The sequence below is a fragment of the Moschus berezovskii genome, chromosome X (genome assembly GCF_049115385.1).
Source record: "Moschus berezovskii isolate FMDL1 chromosome X, NW_MosBer_1.0, whole genome shotgun sequence".
Lineage (NCBI taxonomy): Eukaryota > Metazoa > Chordata > Mammalia > Artiodactyla > Moschidae > Moschus > Moschus berezovskii.
In genome coordinates this window covers 89,927,035-89,951,215 of record NC_142488.1, presented here as the reverse complement: position 1 = coordinate 89,951,215, position 24,181 = coordinate 89,927,035, and the positions used below count along the sequence as shown (strand labels likewise).

General features: G+C 41.4%; 1 protein-coding gene across 1 annotated transcript; it reads right to left on the bottom strand.

The window, feature by feature from the left end:
- Positions 1-847: 847 nt before the first annotated feature.
- TNMD (tenomodulin) lies at positions 848-23,935 on the bottom strand. The gene is made up of 7 exons (XM_055393296.2): positions 23,817-23,935; positions 23,519-23,650; positions 9,542-9,682; positions 9,229-9,330; positions 3,691-3,844; positions 1,898-2,067; positions 848-1,418 (listed from the first exon to the last, which is right to left on the bottom strand). The coding sequence occupies exons 1-7, from the start codon at positions 23,862-23,864 to the stop codon at positions 1,209-1,211; spliced, it is 957 nt and encodes a 318-aa protein (XP_055249271.1). The 5' UTR covers positions 23,865-23,935; the 3' UTR covers positions 848-1,208.
- Between the last annotated feature and the right edge of the window lie 246 nt (positions 23,936-24,181).

Below are 24,181 nucleotides of genomic sequence, written 5' to 3'. Positions count from 1 at the left end.
AGGTGGCGCTAGTGGTAAAGAACCCACCTGCCAATGCAGGAGTTGCAGGTTCTGTCCCTGAGTTGGGAAGATACCCTGGAGGAGGGCATGTCAACAAATTGCAGTATTCTTGCCTGGAAAATCCCATGGACAGAGGAGCCTGGAGGGCTACAGTCCATAGGGTTGCAGAGTCGGACACAACTGAGCACACACACAGTGAAGGGACTACCTGCCAATGAAACTAGAAGGGGTGACAGATGAGTAGAACAGGAATTTTGAAACTAGAAATGGCTGGGACTCCTAGTTTAACATGACCCTTTAACCACTTCTTCTCTCCATTTTGCCCCTTTTCCCATTCCCAAGCAGAGTATCAGATGATTAGAAATCAGGCCTTACCCCTCCTTTAAGAAAGTGCCATACTGCTAGTTTCTTGTGGTTTTGGAGGGAAAACAGCATTCTATTGGACTCCTTACCTCAGTAATGTCCTATAATGCCTGTTTCTGTGAATGATATTTATGGGTCCCCATTTTCCAGGCTTATTGCCTTGGAAAGTTATGTAACCAGACACTGATCTAAAAGAGAAGTCATATCTGAAAGTTATAAAGTGTTGAATTTGTCCAAAATTAAGCTCTTATTCACTGGAGGAGAGCCTGGGACCATTTTTGCTAGGTTAGCTTTCTCCTTTGCTGAGTCTGAGAACTTGGAATAGTTTAGTGTTGGCCTGCTGTGACTCACTGCCTGGCCAGTGGCTTAAGAGACGCTTAAGTAAGTCCACAATAGGTCTCTCAGATAATGAAACACTGGGATATGCACAAAAGGACATGGTTTTAGGCATCAGTTATGGGGCCATTTTATCATCAACCCCATTTCCACTTTCTCAGTGCAGCCCAGTAAAATACAATATTTGAGAATCTTTATGCTTTGCCCTTTCCTATACCCCAAACCTGATGAAGTGCAAGTTTTCATCATCCTCCATGTGGGGCAGATCTGCTCCATTCAGTTGCAGGAAATATTCTTAGCAAACACTTACCCAGTGTGTTCAGCAGCAATCAGGCCATTGATGATGATGTAGAAGTTTATTAGAACATGAAGAGAAGAATTACCTACAAGTAATTCCAGAGTACTGGCTACCAGGAGCCAAATGCCTCATAGGCAGAAATTCATTGAATAGCATGCATTTATTATATGTCGGCCGCCAGAAGTTTAAGCACTAGAGCTCAGACTTGCTATTAAACCCTCCCTAGCATGCGGGCCACCCACCAGTTGCAAGGCATGATGACACGACAGATAACCCGCCCTCCTTGGTAGCAATATGGATATGGGTAGTAACCTAGTAAAGGTTCACAGACGCGGCGACAGTAGCGGTTGCCTCGACGGCAGTAAATGCAACAGTAACCTCTCTCATCCAGCATGGAGTTGAATTCTATTCCATTTTCAGTCTGAAAGAAGAAGAAACCAGTGTTGGAGGGGAAGAGGCCCATCAAGCAGGGGAGGAATATGAACCTATAGAAGTTGAGGCCTGGTGAGTAATTAAGTTCCTGAGCCTGATCTTGGAGATGTATCAAGATTGATTTTAGTTTTCTTAATTTAATTTTTTTTAAACTTAGTTTTATTGAAATAGAGTTGATTTATAATGTTGTGTTAATTTTTTTCTGTACAGCAAAGTGATTCAATTATACATATATTTATATATATATTATTTTTCATATTCCTTTCCATTATCACTTATTGCAAAATATTGACAAGATTGATTTTGAATGAGACTTTTAGGTATTCCAGGTTTCTTAAATACTATTTTTTTTTGTTGTTGTTAAAGCAATGACCATTCTCCTTTCAGTGACTTTGATCTGAGAGGTAGTGAGGTTTGTGAAGGCTCTTTGTTTTTCCTCTAAACAAGAATAATGTGCACAGAACTCACATAGTCATTGATTGGGAGTTCTTCCTCACTTGCTGCTTGTCTGGCGTGACGGGTCTTCTCCACCTTCACTTGAGGGACCACCCACTGCTCGTTTTGTTCAATGCTTTTTTTTTCACTGGTAGGAAAGTGAAGGTCTTCACCATCCTCCTCAAAGTCTTGTAACTCTGAAACTAAGGTAATATGCACAAAGTTGTCATGCAACTGCTTTGCTTGGGGGACTAACATTTGGGGATAGAGATTTTCATTGTGTCTTCTCACTGTCCTCATTTAGGTATGCATGAACCACTTTTCCAGGGTTCTGTAGCTGACATTTTAAGGAGGTCTTCCAAAAGAAATCTGACCATTCCTATGTAAACAGACACCTTTGCTCATTTGGCATCAAACACTTACTGTTTTGCCTTGTTAGCATATTAAATTAAAAATTGAGGGCAGGAGACTTTGGTGTCTCCCACAATGATTTTACTCATGGTCGGTGCTCAGTAAATATTTTTGGTTGCCTGACTTGATATAGTGTCCTCTGTCCTCCTTTCTCATCCCTTCTCTTTTCTGTGTTAAATATTTTTTTTTATTAAACTTTGTATTTAGAAATTATCTTAGATTTATAGAAGAGTTGCTAAGGTGGTACAGAGTATCTGTATGTCTTTTCACCCAATTTCTCCTAAGGTTAACATTTTATATAACCACAATACAATGAGAAAAACTAAGAAATTAGCATTGGTACAATGTGTTGTTGTTGTTTAGTCGCTAAGTTGTGTTTGACTCTTCCCGATCCCATGGGCTGTAGCCCACCAGGCTCCTCTGTCCATGGGATTTCCCAGGCAAGAATACTGGGGTGGGTTGCCATGTCCTTCTCCAGGGGATCTTCCTGACCCAGGGATTGAACCCATGTCTCCTGCATTGCAGGCATTGGCAGGCAGATTTTTTTTTTTACCACTGAGCCACCAGGGAAGCCCTTTATAGGTACAATAAAATTAACTAAACTACAAACTTTACTCAAATTTCATCATTATCTCCACTAACGTCATTTAGGAGAAGGATGTTGAAGCAGAAGTTGTAGTGTCCAATCCAGGAAACCACAATTGCTTTTTTTTTTAAGGCCAAAGAGTACCAATAGATGCCCACATTGATTAGATCCTTCTCTCTTGGGCAATATAGTAATCTATGCTGTCCAGAATGAGGGAGGTCAAATTCTATGCTAGTTAGGCAAAATAAGATGTCCAGGGACATTTGCCCTCTCTGTGGGCTGACTGGGAGTTGAGATCTGGAGTCTTTAACTCTACCTTTAGCATCCAATTGCTTTTATACTGATTCCTAAAATAGTCACAAAGAAATTGGTATTGCAGTGACCATCCTTTCTTCTGAGGAGAATGCCACCATTTGACATAGAAAATCCTTCTTGAGACAGTAGGGCATTATTTTGGCTCTTCTCTCCTCTTTTCTTGGGTTGGGCACACAGTGGTTTGAGCCATAGTTTGGTAGCCCGACTGCAATGAATATAGATGTACAAAGAGAGACAGATTAGTTTTTGCTATCACTGCTCACATTGGGGTGGCGTTACCTTTGATGGGATATTTAATAGCCTGTCAGCATTAATTTATCTGATTTATAACTTGGCTGTGAAAAATCTCCTCCTCACTGGCCATCAGCATATACAGTTTCATCTAAGAAGATGCAAGCTTATCATTTGTTTTCCTAGAAATGTAGTCTCTGAATGCTGGTAACATTAACCCGTTACTGACTTTGGAAAGCAGAGGATGAAGAGGAGGAGGAAGAGGGGGAGGGGGAAGTCATACCTGCTATTAGAGTGGGATTGATCCAATACATGGTCACATTGTCACAAATCTCCAGAATTTTGGAATTTTTAAGAAAGTCTCGGTTTTCAATAGGTTTTTCTGCTGGGACCCAAATCACTGACTGTTCAAAGAAAGTTGTGGTAATTTCTTCACTCTGAGAGAAGAAAGTAGTTCAGGGTGGGGATAGGCAGAGAAATTAATAAAGTGAGTGAGACACTATGGGATAGTGGAAAACACCATATTTCAAGTCTGAATAATAATTACAGTCCCAGAGCTTCCTGTGAAGTAGCTCTGTGCCGTGCATACAGTAGGTGCCCTTGGGAGAGTTAGCAACTGGTTCCTCCTTCTTCCCTCTAACAGTAAGTCTGCACACTGAAACAGCAGCCTTCTCTGCTCAATTTCTCTTAAAGTCAGGAAGGCTCTCTGTCATTTTCTGGGTCTCTCACTGGGCCAAGTATGTTTTAATTTGGCCTTCTGGAACCTTGAGTGATTTATGTTTTTCTTTTAAATGGATATTGTGTGTGCATGCTCAGTCACTTGAGTCGTGTCTAACTGTTTGTGACCACATGGACTGTAGCCCACCAGGCTCCTCTGTCATGGGATTCTTCAGGCAGGAATTCTGGAGTGGGTTGCCATGCCTTCATCCAGGGGATCTTCCTGATCCAGGGACTGAACCTGCATGTCATGAGTTGCTTGCATTGCAGTCATATTCTTTACTTGTTGACTCATGGGGGAACACCTTGGATGTTGTGAGTGCCTGCCTTATTTTAGGCTTATGACTAGGATTGCAAGCTGAATTTCATCTCAAGCTGAAAAACACTCCTATAATCCAAATTGATGAAATCAGTTAAGTAGCACCAGAACCTAATATTTTGGTTTTCAAGATTGCCTGTTAACGGTATAGTTGTAGCACCAAAGATGTCTTTATTTTTTGTTTGTTTAGAAGTCAAGTCTCTAACTTGTGACTAGAGTGCCCTTACTACTGTTTTACTCCTTTCATTCTAGATGCTTGGAGTTTGTCTGACAGAATGCTTTTTATTTAGGCCGCCTGTTTTTTATTGTCAAGAACACTACCTTCTTTTATATTTGTAATGTTAGAAGTAGTTGTCTTGTATACCTAGGTCTTTTTAAACATATTTTTTAAAATTTACTTATTTGGCTGCATCAGGTCTTAATTATGTCACACGAGATCTTTGATCTTCTTTGAGGCATGCAAACTGTTAGTGGCAACATGTGGGATCTAGTTCCCTGACCAGGGATCGAACCCATGCCCCCTGCATTGGGAGTGTGCAGTCAACCACTGTACCACCAGGGAAGTCCGGTATACTTATCTCTTAATCATTTGTCTCTTCGACTTTGACACTTTACCTTGTACTCTTAATTAGGCTTTTCCCTTTCTCTTTTGTTTCGTTCTAGTTTTATGGTTTCACTGTTTTTATTCTTTGAAATATGGCTATGTTTAATTTTTCTCCTAGTCATTTAAAACTCTTCATTGTAGCTCCTTTGCCCTGGAGTCTGTAAAGACCTTGGTATGCACTGAAAGGGACTGCATAGAATGAGGTTGGTACACTGACTAGCTTTGTTAGCAAAATCAGAGCTATTTATATACCTGCTCTGCATGTTTAACATGTACAAACTATGGATGCAATGTTGAGGGAAGTACAGAATAAAGGATTTTTGTCATTTAGGACCACAAATTTGTCTCATAAAAAATATCTGAGTATAAAAAATAGGATTTTCTTGAAGACAACGCGATTTCACTATCATGAGATGAATACTTAATGTTATTTAGACAATCTGGCAGAGTTAACTGAAAAATAAATTATGGCCAAAATGAGACATTATGGGCCTTTGCCTTTAACTTTTCTGGGGGGCAGCACCACATGTGGAAGCTTGGTTCCCTGACTAGGGATTGAACCCATGCCCCCTTCAGTGGAAGTGCAGAGTCTTAATCACTGGACTACCAGGGAAATCCCTGCCTTTAACTTTTTCAGAAAAGAAATCTTGTCATGTCAGTGTGGAATGTCATTGTTGGCTGGCCCAACTCAAAGGCTTACATTATTTTCTGTAAAAAGCACCATGTGATAGTGGATATAATAGCTTTTTATCTTATTCATTCTCCTTTCATCTTACTCTTGCCTCCTATAGTAGTCTCTAATATCCTAGAAGTTGCTCTATTCCTCAGATGCATCCAAATTGAGTGTGTGTTATTAACTCAGTCGTGTCCGACTTTTTGTGACCTCATGAATTGGGGCGCACCAGGATCCTCTGTCCATGGGATTTTCCAGGCAAGAATACTGGAGTGGATTGCCACCCCCTTCTCCGGGGGATCTTCCTGACCCAGGGATTGAACCTGGGTGTCCTGCATTGCAGGCGGACTCTTTACCACTCTTTACCTAGTGGCAGGCATCTAAGCCACTAGGGGAGCATACAAATTAGGCTTATTAAAAAAAAAAAGACTCCTAAACTTTTCACTTGCCGTAGACCTTGGGAGCAGAGCATCATCTTTGGGGGAAATCCTTTTCTTAGAAATTCTAGGAACCAGAGTCTGTAACTTCTCTGGACATAAGGAGACTAATAGCATGTCTGTGGGAGCCAGTGACAGCCATGAGACTTGGATAATAGAAAGTAAAAATGATCCCCACACCACCTCATCCCCCAAAATAATAAGAAAAGTTAAAAAAAAAAAGATAAATTGGTAGACGAGAATTAAGATGGAGAGAGTTGGGCAAGCGAAAAATGTAGAAGAACCTAGGAGAGAGAGAAGAAAAAGAAAGAGGTATTTATAGTATATAGAGTGGTCACTGTGCTACTGGCACAATTTCATTTTAGATTTGCCAGTTAAGCACTAAGAAAACCAACCCAAGCCATTTGTTTCTTCTGGCTTATAATCACAATATGTGCTTAGCTAAGGTTCCCCTCCTTCTTCCACTGACAGCAACATACCATAATTATTTCCAGAATATCATGGAAAAATGAAGAGTCTCCTGGGCTTTATTGATGGCTGTATTTTAAGCAATAATCCTTCATCTCCCACTAGGCCTACAAGGGCCACTAAGCTGTTGCACTGATGCCCTAGGTTATCTTACCCTGACCTAGGAGTGTGCTTTCAGAGAATTTGTATTACACTGTACTTCTCACCTTCTTTGCTTTTTTTTTTTCCTTTTCTAAGATTTATTTATTTTAATTGGAGGCTAATTACTTTACATTATTGTATTGGTTTTGCCATACATTGACTTTTCTTAGTGATATTAAGGATAGATTATTCCATTAGCAGCCCAGCATAAAATGGTAAGATGAATGAACTGAAATATGGTTCAAGATGGGTAACGCATGTACACCCAGGACAGATTCATGTCAATGTGTGGCAAAACCAACCAATATAATATTGTAAAGTAATTAGCCTCCAATAAAAAAAAAATTTAAAAAATATTTATTTACCTGGCTGTGCTGGGTCTTAGTAATGGCATGTGCAATCTAGCTGCCTGACCAAGGATGGAACTCAGGTCCCTTGAATTGGGAGCGTGGAGTCTTAGCCACTAGACCACCAGTATTAGTCGCTCAGTTGTGTCCCTCTCTTTGCAACTCCACGGACTGTAGCACCCCAGGCTCCTCAGTCCATGGAATTCTCCAGGCAAGGATATTGGAGTGGGTTGCCATTTCCTATTCCAAGGGATCTTCCCAACCCAGGGATCGAACCTGGGTTTCCCACATTGCAGGCAGATTCTTTACCATCCGAGCCACCAGGGAAGTCCCTTAATTTTAATTTTTTTAAAAATTGAAGTATAGTTGATTCTGGGCTTCCCTGGTGGCTTAATCATAAAGAACCCACCTGCCAATGCAGGAGACACAAGAGATGTGGGTTCAATCCCTGGGTCAGGAAAATCCTCTGGAGAAGGAAATGGCAACCCACTCCAGTATTTTTGCCTGGGAAATCCCATGGACAGAGGAGGCTGGCAGGGATACAGTCCATGTGGTCACAGAGAGTTGGACATGACTGAGTGCACAAGCAATAGCAATATAGATGATTTACAATGTTGTGTTACTTTCAGGTGCACAGTAAAGTGATTTAGCTATATATTTAAGTTATTACAAGATATTGAGTATAGTTCTCTGTGCTATGCAGTGGGTCTTTGTTGGTTATCGATTTTATATATGGTAGTGTTGAACTGAAATCTTTATTTCTTATTTTAAACTTTTATATTTTGCTTTGGGATATAGTTGATTAACAATGCTGTAATAGATTTAGGTGAACAGTAAAGGGACTCATCCACATATATACATGTATCCATTCTCCCCCAAGCTCCCTTCCCATCCAGGTTGCCATATAATACTCAGAAGAGTTCTATGTGCTATACAGTATGTCCTTGTTGGTTATCTATTTTGTATATAGTAGTGTTGAATTAAAATCTTTAGAATAGGTGAATGTCACAGTGTGACAAAAGCAGCAAGGATCCCAAGTGGCCTTGGGGCTTTTGATTTGGCAAGATTGATTTTGTTCTTCTAGCTCACCACTCTTATCAGAAATCTTTGGTTTGGAAGCAAATATACATAATGTTAATGGCTGCTATCCTTAAGTTAATTTTTAATTTTTATTGAATTATAGTTGATTTACAGTGTTGTGTTAGTTTCAGGTGTACAGCAAAGTGATTCAGCTATATATATATAAGTTATTATAAGATATATAAGAGTATACACCCTTATGTTCACAGCAGCACTGTTTACAATAGCCAAGACATGGAAGCGACCTAAATGTCCATCAACAGATGAATGGATGGAGAAGATGTGGTACATATATACAGTGGAATATTATTCAGTCATTAAAAATGAAATAATGCTATTTGCAGCAACATGGATGGACCTAGAGAATTTACTGAGTGAAGTAAGTCAGACAGAGAAAGAGAAATATCATGGCATCACTTATATGAGGAATCTAAGAAAATGATACAAATAAACTTATTTTCAAAATAGAAACAGATTCAGACTTAGAGAATGAACTTATGTTTACCAGGAGGCAAGGAACAGTTAGGGAGTTTGGGATTGCCATGTACACACTGCTATATTTAAAATGGAAAACCAACAGGACTTACTCTATAGCACAAGGAACTCTGCTCAATATTCTGTAACAACTTAATTGGGAAAATAATTTGAAAAATAATATATATATATATATAAAACTGAATCACTTTGTTGTACACCTGAAACTACACAACACTGTTAATCAACTGTACTACAATATAAAATAAAACATTAAAAAAATAAAACTAAAAAAAAGAAGAAAAGTACAATGTTGGCCCTAAAAGCATGAACTTTAGTTTTTGAAAGGTCTGAGTTCAAGATCCCAATCTGCTCTTCTCTAACTGTGTAACACTGGGCAAGTTACTTTTTTGTTCGCATCTGAAAATGGGGACAATAATAGTACCTGTCTATAGGATCATTGTGAGAATAAAATAAGAGTAAAGCATTTAGTACAAAGTCTGACACATAATTAGTCCCCAACAAATTATGGCTTTTACTACTACTATTATTCTTACATACCTCATCTATTTCTTCCTCTGGTTCAGAAAATTCAGGAATCACTTTAATCTGAGTTTTGATGAAGCATTTTTGAAGACCTACAAAGTAAATGCCAGTGTATCCCTATAAAACAGACAAAAAAATAAGAAAACTTCCTGAAGTAGCCACAATTAATGAGTGTCATGATTTGTCAGGGCCCCAGGCTGGCAAAATTTGAATTCAAAAGGAAAGCTTTCTCTTATAAATTAAATGGAGGCTACAGGCTATTTTTAACTTGACTTAAGTGTTCTAATATTTTCAGTGGGAAGCCTTAGGGGGAAAACATCCAACTTACATTTTTAAAATCATGTACTTCCAATGTTTCATCAGTGCCATTTCCACTTCTGAATATTTCAGTTCTGGTAATGGGATCAATTTCCATGTAAATCTTCTTCTTCTCTCCATTGCTGTAGAAAGTGTGCTCCATGTCATATGTCTGGGAGAACAAAGGAAAACAAGCTGTAAGATACTCAGTATGATCACCAATGCAGGTAGATGTAAAAAACTTGGGTTTGATCCCTGGGTCAGGAATATCCCCTGGAGGAGTGAATGGCTACCCACTCCAGAATTCTAGCCTGGAGAATCCCATGGACAGAGGAACCTGGCAGGCTGAAGTCCACAGGGTCACAAGGAATCGGACACAACTGAAGCAACTTAGCACACTCACACAGATGTCTGTTCATGGTGGCGATGGTTTAGTAGCTAAGCTGTGTCCGACTCTTACGATCCCATGGACTGTAGCCTGCCAGGCTCCTCTGTCCATGGGATTCTCCAGGCAAGAATACTGGAGTGGGTGGCCATTTCCTCCTCCAGGACATCTTCCCCATCCAGGGATCGTCTCCTGCATTGCAGGCGAATTCTTTACCACTGAGCCACTAGGGAAGCTTGTTCGTTCATAAGACACTTTAATTGGGTAATATCTGGGGCACCTTCTTTTTCCAGAGCCTTTGTAGAGAGGGGCCGTCTCAGCAGCTTGCTGTTGGGAATTCTCTGAGACTTGAGATTAAAGTGAGATGTTTTTAGGCACTAGAGCTGATATGGGGATCCCTTCAGAATTAGTATTTTGTATTCAAGCCAAGTTGTTGAACTAATTACTAAGAATTCCAACAGTTTTTCTTGGCATCCTTGACTAAATAGCAAATGATATTTTGCAAAGCAGTCTGTAAGGTGCTTTTCCCTTATGGTATGAAGAGGAACTGCCAAAAACCTCTATTACTTCTTTAAACTGCCACTTCCCTTTCTAAGTACTCAAAGGTCACCCACTTCTTCCTGTGAAATTCAGTAGGGCTGAGAAAGAGATTTGAACAGATTTAGAATGCTTAGGTATTGCTCTTTATCTCCATATCTACCCAGAGATTTAATATTGCCTTAACAGTCTTGGATATGTCCTCTTTAAACACTGAAGACCATTGTCTTTGGCGAATACTAAGTAAAAGTCTTACCCTGACCTCAACTGCTTCCTTTTGCCCTTTAAACTCCAGGAAACATTTACTGCCTTCCCCTAACCTTCTCTGTTATGGGGTAACAAAATCTATTCAGTTTATTCCTGAGTTCTCTTTTTCAAACTCAATTCAGCTGACTTTAAGTCTTCAGGTTCTCCTGCATACAGAATTTAATAACCATGAATTGTAATATGCACTATGTAATATGGTATCTTCCAAGAAGAGCGCCATGGCAAAGCTAAATATCAGGTTACTCCTGAATGGTTGAAACAAAACCCCAGACTCTTTGCTAACCTCTAAAAGAGACCATTCTCTTTCTAAGGACCAAAAGGCCCAGGCCCATAGAGTATCCCAGTCTATTAACAAGCCCATTGCTTATAACTGAGGGCATGTTTATGTTGTTGTTGTTTAGTTTCTATGTCGTGTCTGTGCGAACCTGTGGACTGTAGCCCGCCAGGCTCCTCTGTCCATGGAATTCTCTAAGCACGAATCCTGGAGTAAGTTGCCATTTCCTTTTCCAGGTGATCTTCCCGACCCTGGGATCAAACCTGGGTCTCCTGCACTGCAGGCTGATTCTTTACTGCTGAGCCACCAGGAAGCCAGATGTGTTTAAAGCTAGAAGCATAAGAAAAACCTGAAGGAATTTGCTATCACAAACTAGGCCAGCCCTGATGGTGCCATGTGGAAGTCTATCTTATCCCTGTTGTTAGGAGGCCTTTCACTATCACGTTTCTTCATATTCATTTTTCTTTATGAAAAGCATTTGGTAAACTGAAAGCCTGAAAAAGCAAGTCATCCACAGAGCCAACGTTGCTTTCTAATGATTCTGTTCCCAGCAGCAGTCTTTAAGAGCTTGCACTAGGTTGGGTTGTTTTTAATGTCTGCCAGTGTCTGTGACTGAATGTTAGATTAACCTGGTCAAATTTTCCTCACCTCAAGTAGAAAAACAAGTTGGAAGGGCTTGTAGAAGCACTGTTACCTGAAGTGTGAAAAGTTGATTTAGTCACTGAATAGGAAAGCAAGAGACAATGATATTTACCACTTTGCTGCCCTACAGTAATTTGGAGATGGTCAGAGGTGAAATATTTGTTGAATACATTTTTTCCCACCAATGGCGAATTCTTGTCTTTCTAAAGAGATTTTGAGTATTTGCAAGGTCTTTTAAGAGACAACATTTTAAAAGGGGAAGGAAAACACTATTTAGAACTTTCCAGCAACTGCAGAGTTAACACAGTGAGTCTGACTTGATTTGTGACAGGTAGCAAATTCCCTTAGACTTGTTATTTGCTTCTAGTTATAAATTTGTTCTGAGTTGCAGCTCTGTGGCCAGCCCGAGAAACTTCTACCTTATGGCAACAAATTGAGCTCTCAGTGGGCCTGACCTAAGTAGAGGAGAGAGGCATCTAATGCAGATTCAGCCTTGTCAGATCTCCCAACAGGGGTGAGTTTCTTTAGAAATACTATCCATTGCAGAGACAGATGTCGACACCACCAGTCACTGGGGGTGGGGTGGGATGTTTGTTTCATCAGTAGCACAACTGATGGATTATTGCACGGAAAAATGAGGTTAGAGACTAGGGGATGTTGGAACGCTTTCTACCTGGGCAGAAGAGAAAATACAGGCTGCATTTTCAATCACTGGGAGAAGACTATGGAACCATACTGGTGACATTTAGGATTTCAGTGTACTTCTGTGGAATGAATTTTCCTGCACTGTTGGCAATGCACTTCACTTGGACACCTTGCTAGATGAAAACTATTGGAAACTGCCAAGCTCAGCAGATCTTGATTATTTTCAGCATTCTTTCAAAGAGTTTTATTGTTGTTGTTATTGGGGGAGGCATCCATTCTGATTGTAATTATTAACCAGCATGTTGCCTTTTTGTTAATAATGATAGTGGGATCAGAATGACTTCATTTATATGTGAATTCTGGGTGGGAGGTGGGGACTATATATTCACTCAGATGGAATTCCATTATCAAAGGTGTCCTTTTGGAACAAACTTTGTCTAGGAAGATGATGCTGATGGCCCACTTTGGATTGCTTAGGGATGAGTTTGAGCAAATCCAGACATACTGTCTTGTCCGAGTCCCCATGGAGCACATTGCTTAACTGGCCCATATGAAGACTGAGCTCATGCCTTTGGCTTTAGAAGTACTTTTCTTTCTACTAAGCTCACTGGCTAAGGGGCTAAGGGTCCTTCTGGAGATGAAGGAATAAATGATTTTGTCCACTCTGGGTGTAAACTAAAGCAGAAACAGGATGCCTTGTCTGAGAGAAGTGTGAGTGGGCTCCTCGTAGCTCATTTCAGACTGCCTCCAAGTCAGCTTTATTTCAGGAAGGACAGAGCAGGGTCAGCATATGATCACAACACTTCTGCCAGACCGCCAAATTAGGGCAATTTAATCTTTGGTGCTTCTAGCTTCCCTTTTCTTTACTTTTTATATCCTGTTCCTTTTGTGCCTTTCTAGCCCTTCCTCCTATCTCCCTCTATTCCTCTGCCTCCTGTCTAGACATCTAGGAATTTCGTGGTTTATCTGATACCTTACATCAAAGAAATCTATCTGGCAAATGATCTCACACTAAGATATTAGTGATGGGCATTTGTTTAAAAAATTGAGTTTGATACACCCCGGCGGCGGCGCAGACGCGAGAGACGCCGGGCCCGGCGCCCTGGCGCAACCAATCAGGCAAAGAGGCGCGGCCGGGAGGAGCTACCCCACGCCTGAGGCCAAGGCCAAGGGCCAAGAGGAGCTGCCCCACGTCCAACAGACGGTGGCTGCGCGGGCACAGGAGGGCCGAGAGGAGCACGTTCAAGGACAGGAGGGGCGGCCTTGAGGAGATACCCGTCATCAAAGGTAAGGTACAGCGGCTGCACTTTGCTGGAGCGGCTGTGAAGAGATTTTCCACGACCAAGGTAAGAGAAACCCAAATAAGACGGTAGGTATTGGGAGGGGACATCAGAGGGCAGACACACTGAAATCATAATCACAGGAAACTAGTTCATCTGATCACATGGACCACATCCGAATGTGGTCCACTGGAGAAGGGAATGGCAAACCACTTCAGTATACTTGCCTTGAGAACCCCATGAACAGTATCAAAGGGAAAAATGATAGGATACTGAATGAGGAATTCCCCAGGTCGGTAGGTGCCCAGTATGCTACTGGAGATCAGTGGAGAAGTAACTTTAGAAGGAATAAAGGGATGGAGCCAAAGCAAACCCAATACCCAGTTGTGGATGTGACTGGTGATAGAAGCAAGGTCCGGTGCTGTAAAGAGCAATATTGCATAGGAACCTGGAATGTTAGGTCCATGAATCAAGGCAAATTGGAAGTGGTCAAACAGGAGATGGCAAGAGTGAACGTCGACATTCTAGGAATCAGTGAATTAAAATGGACTGGAATGGGTGAATTTAACTCAGATGACCATTATATCTACTACTGTGGGCAGGAATCCCTTAGAAGAAATGGAGTAGCCATCATGGTCAACAAAAGAGTCCGAAATGCAGTTCTTGGATGCAGTCTTAAAAATGACAGAATGATTTCTGTTCGTTTCCAAGGCAAACCATTCAATATTACAGTAATCCAAGCCTATGCCCCAACCAGTAACGCTGAAGAAGCCGAAGTTGAACAGTTCTATGAAGACCTACAAGACCTTTTAGAACTAACACGCAAAAAAGATGTCCTTTTCATTATAGGGGACTGGAATGCAAAAGTAGGAAGTCAAGAAACACCTGGAGTAACAGGCAAATTTGGCCTTGGAGCACGGAATGAAGCAGGGCAAAGGCTAATAGAGTTTTGTCAAGAGAACACACTGGTCATAGCAAACACCCTCTTCCAACAACACAAGAGAAGACTCTACACATGGACATCACCAGATGGTCAACACCGAAATCAGATTGATTATATTCTTTGCAGCCAAAGATGGAGAAGCTGCATACAGTTAGCAAAAACAAGACCAGGAGCTGACTGTGGCTCTGATCATGAACTCCTTATTGCCAAATTCAGACTAAAATTGAAGAAAGTAGGGAAAACCACTAGACCATTCAGATATGACCTCAATCAAATCCCTTATGATTATACAGTGGAAGTGAGGAATAGATTTAAGGGACTAGATCTGATAGATAGAGTGCCTGATGAACTCTGGACGGAGGTTCGTGACATTGTACAGGAGACAGGGACCAAGACCATCCCCATGGAAAAGAAATGCAAAAAAGCAAAATGGCTGTCTGAGGAGGCCTTTCAAATAGCTGTGGAAAGAAGAGAAGCGAAAAGCAAAGGAGAAAAGGAAAGATATAAGCATCTGAATGCAGAGTTCCAAAGAATAGCAAGGAGAGATAAGAAAGCCTTCCTCAGTGATCAATACAAAGAAATAGAGGAAAACAACAGAATAGGAAAAACAAGAGATCTCTTCAAGAAAATTAGAGATATCAAGGGAACATTTCATGCAAAGATGGACTCAATAAAGGACAGAAATGGTATGGACCTAACAGAAGCAGAAGATATTAAGAAGAGGTGGCAAGAATACACAGAAGAACTGTACAAAAAAGATCTTCACGACCAAGATAGTCACGATAACGTGATCACAGACCTAGAGCCAGACATCTTGGAATGTGAAGTCAAGTGGGCCTTAGAAAGCATCACTAGGAACAAAGCTAGTGTTGGTGATGGAATTCCAGTTGAGCTATTGCAAATCTTGAAAGATGATGCTGTGAAAGTGCTGCACTCAATATGCCAGCAGATTTGGAAAACTCAGCAGTGGCCACAGGACTGGAAAAGGTCAGTCTTCATTCCAATCCCAAAGAAAGGCAATGCCAAAGAATGCTCAAACTACTGCACAATTGCACTCATCTCACACGCTAGTAAAGTCATGCTCACAATTCTCCAAGCCAGGCTTCAGCAATATGTGAACCGTGAACTCCCAGATGTTCAAGGTGGTTTTAGAAAAGGCAGAGGCACCAGAGATCAAATTGCCAACATCTGCTGGATCATGGAGAAAGCAAGAGAGTTCCAGAAAAACATCTATTTCTGCTTCATCGACTATGCCAAAGCCTTTGACTGTGTGGATCACAATAAACTGTGGAACATTCTGAAAGAGATGGGAATTCCAGACCACCTGACCTGCCTCTTGAGAAACCTGTATGCAGGTCAGGAAGCAACAGTCAGAACTGTACATGGAACAACAGACTGGTTCCAAATAGGAAAAGGAGTACGTCAAGGCTGTATATTGTCACCTTGCTTATTTAACTTCTATGCAGAGTACATCATGAGGAACGCTGGGCTGGAAGAAGCACAAGCTGGAATCAAGATTGCTGGGAGAAATTTCAATAATCTCAGATATGCAGATGACACTACCCTCTGGCAGAAAGTGAAGAGGAACTCAAAAGCCTCTTGATGAAAGTGAAAGAGGAGAGTGAAAAGGTTGGCTTGAAGCTCAACATTCAGAAAACGAAGATCATGGCGTCTGGTCCCATCATTTCATGGGAAATAGATGGAAAAACAGTGGAAACAGTGTCAGACTTTATTTTGGGGGACTCCAAAATCACTGCAGATGCTGATTGCAGCCATGAAATTAAAAGACGCTTACTCCTTGGAAGGAAAGTTATGATCAACCTTGATAATATATTAAAATGCAGAGACATTACTTTGCCAACAAAGGTCCATCTAGTCAAGGCTATGGTTTTTCCCATGGTCATGTATGGATGTGAGAGTTGGACTGTGAAGAAAGCTGATCGCTGAAGAAATGATCCTTTTGAACTGTGGTGTTGGAGAAGACTCTTGAGAGTCCCTTGGACTGCAAGGAGATCCAACCAGTCCATTCTAGGGGAGACCGATCCTGGGTGTTCATTGGAAGGACTGATGCTAAAGCTGAAACTCCAATACTTTGGCCACCTCATGCGACGAGTTGACTCACTGGAAAAGACTCTGATGCTGGGAAGGATTGGGGGTGGGAGGAGAAGGGGACGACTGAGAATGAGATGCCTGGATGGCATCACCGACTCTGTGGACATGAGTTTGAATGAACTCTGGGAGTTGGTGATGGACAGGGAGGCCTGGCATGCTGTGATTCATGGGGTCGTGGAGAGTCGGACACGACTGAGCGACTGAACTGAACTGAACTGAACTGATTTTAAACACAATGGCAACAAGAATAAGAGATATATTAAGGGCATCTTTCCTGCACCACTCAAATGGGCTCCAGCTCCATCCACAGGTAAGGCTGATCTCAAATATCAAGGAGTGGGACAGGTAAACCAATGGAATGGGATATGACTCAGAAGTAAAGTGAGATAGATATGTGGTGAAGTCCAAGGAGTGAGAAATATAAGAGGACTGCACTGATAAAACATGGATAAAACAGACTCATTTCTTTTCCTTGCCCAGGAATTCTTTCCTCAGTGTGGTTAAATCCTCCACTCAGGCAGCAAATGAGCCCTAACATCCCTCTTTCACAGTTTGCTGTGTTTTCTGGCCTCCATTTGTGACAATCTCTGATATCAGAAAAAAAAAAAGCTTTTTATAAAAAGTGAAGCTGCCTGAGACCTCAGTGTGATGGATCTGTTTGGGGGCAAGTAAGCTTTAGCTTGTCCTGAAAAAGTATTTGAGCACATTTGGCTTAGGTTTGTTTTTTGAAGCCTGTGATTAATCTAGCTGTTCTTCTCTCCACCGTCCTTCTTTACTGTCTGTTTATGAGGTACACCCTCCAAAGGTGAAATACATGCTCAGAATAGCTGGCTAGCAGATGTTAGGCCGGAAGGAAGGGAAGGGAATGTATTGTGCCATATTATTACCGAACTAGCCTGTGGGAATTAAAGGGCCTCTGTGTATTTCCTTAACTAACACAGAGCAGACACATTGTTTCTTATGCAAAGTTGGACTTCTGTATCTTCAATCACCAGTTCTCACCCCTGAAAAAAAAATTGGCTAGGCAGCACAGACATTCCTCTTTTTCAAAAAAAAGAAAAAAAAAAAGCCCACATTTCTTTCATCTAGAGATTCAAGCTGACTTGGAAGTTTTTCCTACCCACTACCCTTACCATTCCTTATTCTTAAATGCAGCTGAAGAATAATGGGAAAAATCTCTAGATCAGTTTCTAGTCCTAGCCCCAACTCTGCCACTTACAAGCTGTGTGACTTTGGACAAGTCACCAAATGTCTCTGGAGGCTTGGGTCCCATCTTTATCTCCCACCCCTTGCCAGATGCAATGTTGAATAGTTGACGAAATTAATTGTCTTTTTAAATTGAAGTATAGTTGATTTTCGGAGAAGGCAATGGCACCCCACTCCAGTACTCTTGCCTGGAAAATCCCATGGACGGAGGAGCCTGGTAGGCTGCAGTCCATTGGGTCACTAAGAGTCGGACACGACTGAGCGACTTCACTTTCACTTTTCACTGTCATGCATTGGAGAAGGAAATGGCAACCCACTCCAGTGTTCTTGCCTGGAGAATCCCAGGGACGGGGGAGCCCGGTGGGCTGCCGTCTATGTGGTCGCACAGAGTCGGACACGACTGAAGCGACTTAGAAGCAGCAGCAGCAGCATAGTTGATTTAATCCTCTAGAGTAGGAAATGGCAACCTGCTCCATTATTCTTGCCTGGAAAATTCCATGGACAGAGGCGTCTGGTGGGCTACAATCCATGGGGTCGCAAAGAGTTGAACATGAACAACTGAGCCACCGACTGATAGACTGGTAGCTACGACTAACAATGTTGTGTTAGTTTCAGGTGTGCAGGAAACTGATTCAGCTTTTTAGATTCTTTTCCATCATAGGTTATTAAAAGATATAGAATATATATATATACACAAGATATAGAATATATAGAATATATCCCTGTGCATACAATAGGTTCTTGTTGTTAATCTATTTTACATACAGTCGTTTGGCAAAATGAATTCTTTTCAGATTTGGTAGACAGCGGTCAAGCTGAACAGTTGAACTACTACTACTTGTTGATTCCTGAGCTACTTCCTTACAGTAGCCGCAGCCCCTCTCTTAGCCACTAAAGGACAGCTCCCTTTGAAGACCTATGGTTTTTCTGGCTGGTACCATGTGATTTGCCAGCAATGCTGCCTGAGGAGAATAAGGAGACTGAATTCAAATGTGTTCCTAGTAGCCACAGTCCTAATCTACGTGGTTGATGTGGATCCTCAACAACATAGAGTAAGAGCTGACCCAAGACAGTTTCTAGACAACGGTGGACTTCGCTTTTGCATGGTTTGGGAAGAAAATAAAATTTTAAAATGCTGACATGGCACCATCTGGTAAAGTTCAGTTCCCCTGCTAAAGAGATTCCAGCTTCATCTTTCACTTGAGAGGCTGAAATGCTTCTCCAGACCCACATTTCACCCACCAAACTGTAGAAAACCCAGGGAACTCAGGGAAGAAAGTTGTATCCCCCATATGCCTAGAGGGGGAATGAAGAAAGTTGGCCCCTGGGCAATACCAGTATTAGAGAAATAGGCACAAAAAATCCAGATCCTGACTTATCAGGAAAGTGCTTTTTCTGAGCAAAGGATTTTCAGGCTAGAATGCTGTTGGGTTTGCAGCCCCAAGTGAAACTCTTTCAATTGTCATCTGCAGTTGAGGTGAGGGGGAGGGCAGACAGATGCCCACCTATCCTAACCCTTCTCATTTCATCCTGTTTGTATGAAGGAGCTGAGGGGACATCGCCAGGAATCTGCAGATTGCCGTGTGGGCCTTAAGACTTAGGCTTTCCAAATAGCCCTAAAGTCACCAGGCAGTTCTTATATATGGCAGGAAAGGCAGCCTTTCATTTATTTAATTTATTATTCTTCTGCTTCATTCTACAAAGGATTGGAGGGAGGATAGACTACAAGATCTGTGCTATATCTATCAGCTGTTGGTTTAAAAGCTGGAATTTTTCTGCCTTGTTTTCTCCATATTGAAAGAATTAGCTGGAGAGTTGATTTCTCCTTGTTTCAAGTTCAATGTGTAATACAGGGAGCCTTAAGCAAGAATGTATCTCTAGGGAATCTGCTTCAAAGGTGGCTGGGCAGTCACTGCATGGAAATGGAGCCTTGTGATGTCCTCTTGAAACCTCTGGGACTGAATAGGTGCCCTCTGCTCGGTTTAAGAAAGCTGAATATAGAACTCAATTGACTGGCTTTCGTTCAACTCAAGTGGCTTCTATATGTGGCTGTGGTTGGGGATCTGTAGCCTGTAAGGGAGTGCAGCAGTTCTCTCAAAGTTAGTCTTCCTTGTTTCACTTTATTTTCATCCCTTCTTCTCTCTCTGTTATGTGTGCATGTGCTCATGCCTGAGGTGTGTGGAGAGTTCATCATAGCCTACTTCCCATTTCAGATCAAAAATCTGGATCTTTTGTCCACATCAAGGTGGGAGGTAATGGGAGGAGGAGGGGCGAACTTACTGGCATGGAAATGTCAACACCAGATGGGGAATGTTAAATAAACACTTTATTATAAGCAAATGTAAAAAAGCAAAATAAAAAGGAGGTGTGGTTGGAAGCTAGAGGAGCAAATATTAAAAACTTGGAGGGAGTCCTGGAATGCGAAACACATCACTGTCATCCATGAGCACAACAGCATCACCGGGTCTCTCCACCGAGGGCCCCACAGTCTCCATAGGTCCCACAGTCTTGTAAAGGAAAGTCCAGAAGAGCCTGGGTTTTCATCTGCTAACTGCTGTTTCTTGCCAGGCCCTGCTCTTAGGGGGAGCCTCTTTAATTTGTGCAAGATGCCTGGATCATTTTCCTCTGCAAATCTTCTTCCAAGACTAATCTGACTTCTCTTCACTTCCCAGAATTCGTTAAGCCCTCTCTGAGGCAGCCTTATTAGCAGCCCTAGCCATTGGAAACCTAGATGTTCCCTGGGGCTCTTTGTCTGGGAATTGAAGGTAGTGGACTTAGTGGAGCATCCACATCTCCAGCTGGTTCCTCGGTTTGCAGTGGACCTAACCTGGTCTTCTGGGGTAAGGCCTGGACTTCAATATCAAAGGCAATAAATCACAACTCCCCATTGGAATGGAGAACAAACAACCTTTGTTCACGGTAGAAAAATTACCCCAGGAGACACCTATTTATTATCTTTTACCAGATTGCTTTGTGTTCATTTCTGAGAATCCCTTTGCTAAAAAGTTACATACTCAAATGGATTAATTCTTGAGAGATTTGGTTCTTGATAAACTTTATTTGGTAACATACCCCACCTCTTCTGTGCCCACAGTGACAAGGTTTGACAATTGGTTTGAGGAAATCACAGGACTGCATTAAAACGCAAACTGGAGTGAGAAGCAAAAATGATATAATACAAAAGCAGAGGTGACCATGGGCTCTGTTAGTGAGCTTGACACCTTGTTAGATAAAAGCAAGGTCTCCACCTAGTCATTTATAATTACACTGAGACAAATAGCACTGTAAGTTTAGGAAAATACAAACTTTTTCAGAATAAGATTTGCAATTACAATGGCTACAATACAACCAGAAAAGTCATATAGCCCCATATTTAGGCAGATACATATTGGTGGCCGAAAGGGCTCATGACTGACTACACCCAGTTAAGTACATTATGGTCATTAAGGACAAACAGTTTATTCTCCTCTCGTGCTTGTGCTCAGTCACTTTAGTTGTGTCCAACTCTCTGAGACCCTAGGAACTGTAGCCCACAAGGCTCCTCTGCCCATGGGATTCTTTAGGCAAGAATGCTGGATTGGGTTGCCATGCCCTCCTCCAGGGGAACCTTCCCGACCCAGGGACTGAAACTGTATCTCCTGCATCTCCGGCATTGCAGCCGGATTCTTTACCTCTGAGCCACTGGGGAAGCCCTATTCTCCTCTAGCCCATCTGTAATTGTCAAGAGGACCCAAGATTCAATTTGTGGGGCAACGTGTCACCTTGGGAATGAGTTATGTAATAGCAAAATTGGATCAGAATGTATCTTGGCACTCTTATTTATTTACTGTTTGTTTCCTGATCTCAATTGCTTTGCCGACTTTGCTAGCCCCAAAGTTAGATGGCTTCTCTAGAAAAACACGTGAACAGAAAGTAGCTGAGAAGCAGAAAACAGTGAGAATGATAAAAGAAAGGGTTAACTATATGCAATGGATGATGCAAAAAATCCTTTCTGGAACAAGGTATAAAAAAAAAAACAAGCAAAGAAAGTTCACTATTTTTTCTCTTGCTTAAACTTGATAAGGTAGCCCCTGGGACTAAATGAAAGTCAGTATGGCAGCAGAGGTGAAGAATCCAAAGGTTGCTATGTCTTACTTCTCTGATTTTTTTTTTTTTAGACACTTGTCCAGTTGACTTTTGGCTCAGCTGGTAAAGAATCCTCCTGTAATGTGGGAGACCTGGGTTCAATCCCTGGGTTGGGAAGATCCCCTGGAGAAGGGAAAGGCTACCCATTCCCACATTCTGGCCTGGAGAGTTCCATGGAATGTATAGTCAGTGCGATCACAAAGAGTCGGACACGACTGAATGACTTTCACTTTCACTTTCCAGTTGACTTTCTATTTTCTATACCCCCAGTGTCCTTCCTTATTAATCCATATTATTTCCCCTTTGCTCCTATCACTCCTTTGTCTCCTAATGGTTCATGCTCAGTCACTTCAGTTGTGTCCAACTCTCTGTGACCCCGTGGACTGTAGTCTGCCAGGCTCCTCTGTCCATGGGATTTTTCAGACAAGAATACTGGAGTGGGTTGCTGTGCCCTCCTCCAGGGGATCTTCCTGACCCAGGGATCAAACCTGCACCTTCTGTGTCTCCTGCACTGCAGGTGGGTTCTTTATTGCTGAGTCACTGGGGAAGCCCCCTAATAGTTCATAACAACCCATTATTTTCTTCTTCCCTTCCCCATCATTTCATCTTGCCTCCTGGATGTGTGCCTTTCCCATGTCTGCTAGCAAATAATTAATAACAGTGGTAACAACAGCAACATCCCACACCCTGAAAAAAAGATGTGATAAAGCCAGAAAACCATCTTCACACTTTACAGCTTGTAAATTTATTAATTCTCTTTCAAATGGAAATTGTTGGCATGAAGGGGCTATGATTTTCTTTGAGTCACAGCTAAACTTTCTCATTGTGTATGAGCCCAGGGGTGACAATAACACTAAGGTACACTAATATCAACTTCAGTGGCCTGCTAAGCTTCACTAGATAACCCTAATGTCAGAAGCATTCTGAGACATATGTGATTAATGGCTTGGTGTCACTTTTTTACCTTGTGGCATTACTATCTCACTGGGACAACAACAACTGTGGCTAAACCCTAACATAACACTAACCTGTGGTGAGAAGCTGAAAAGCTCTAGTTGTTTTTTTTTTTTTTTTTTTGAGTCACAAATAAATGTGAACTCAGGTATGAGAATTACTCCTTCTGAAAAGGAGTTTGCTGCCTGTCCTCACAGCAGATGCATTAAGTCAGAAATGTAATCCCTGAAAATCTTTTGCTGCCATTTCTGGTGGTTTCTTCTTATGTGGTAGCATAATTACTTTTCCATCAGTTTCTGCCCAGATAATTGAAAGAAAGATGAAAACTATTTTCTTACAGTAAGAAGTTTTCTTCTAGGAGGAACTTAACTCCTTAAGACCAAACATTAAAAAAGAATGGATAATTCTACATCTTATCATTATTAACTGAAATACAGGAAAACTTTGTTTTCCATTGCCAAAATAATAAGGCAAAAAAAGAGAGAACTGAAATCTTGGTTCAGTTTTTCACGTCACCAAAAAATAAATGCAAAACAAACTTAGTGATTTTCATTTTCAGAGTAATATACATGTCAACCACTAATTAAATTCAATAAAATCAAAACAGAAACTTTGGATAATAGTGTGCATTTACTTACTTTTTTGGGTGTCTCAGGCCAGAAGTGCTTACTCCCCCAAAACAGGACAATTAGAGTTAAGGCGAGGATACCAAATACCAATCCACAAATCTTAAGTAATTTACATATCTTCTTGGATTTAAAAGCTTCTGCCTAAGCAAAATACAAAGAGAACAAAGCAATAAACAATAGCCCTTAAAAATGCAAGCCATAATTCAAAGTCACTTTTAATTTCACTTTTTAATGTTCACATAGCAATACGATATCTCTGTAAAGCCATGCTTTTGCTCAAAAGGGAAAAAAATATGAAACAACTTACATTTAGAATGTGACAGTCCTCACAGTTCTCTGGAGGATTCTTTGCCATGGTCTCTCAGCACACAGCACTCTTTCCCTGCTTTGAGAGGACTGAGAGACCACTGCTGAGGTGGAGTTGCAAGTGAGTCGACTAACAGATGCCAGAGGAGAAGCTGAATTTATATGGCTCAAATATGTCATACCAGAGCCTGAGGGAGCCCAGGGGGCTCCTGTGCTGCGATTTGTTGCACCGATATACCCATATATGTATATAACTTCTGTGCACAGAATTCCATCCAGAATGGCAAAGACAGAAGGTTATAATGAAAACTATTGTCTTGGGGGTTGGTTTGGAAGGGGACCAAGCCTAGGACACTTTGAAATGAT

Coding starts and splice junctions, on each gene's coding strand:
- TNMD (XM_055393296.2), bottom strand. CDS start 23,864: ATGGCAAAGAATCCTCCAGAGAACTGTGAGGACTGTCACATTCTAAAT. Junction 9,683..23,518: donor GGCCTGAGACACCCAAAAAA/GTAAGTAAATGC, acceptor TTGTTCTCCCAG/ACATATGACATGGAGCACAC. Junction 9,331..9,541: donor AAGTACATGATTTTAAAAAT/GTAAGTTGGATG, acceptor TCTGTTTTATAG/GGATACACTGGCATTTACTT.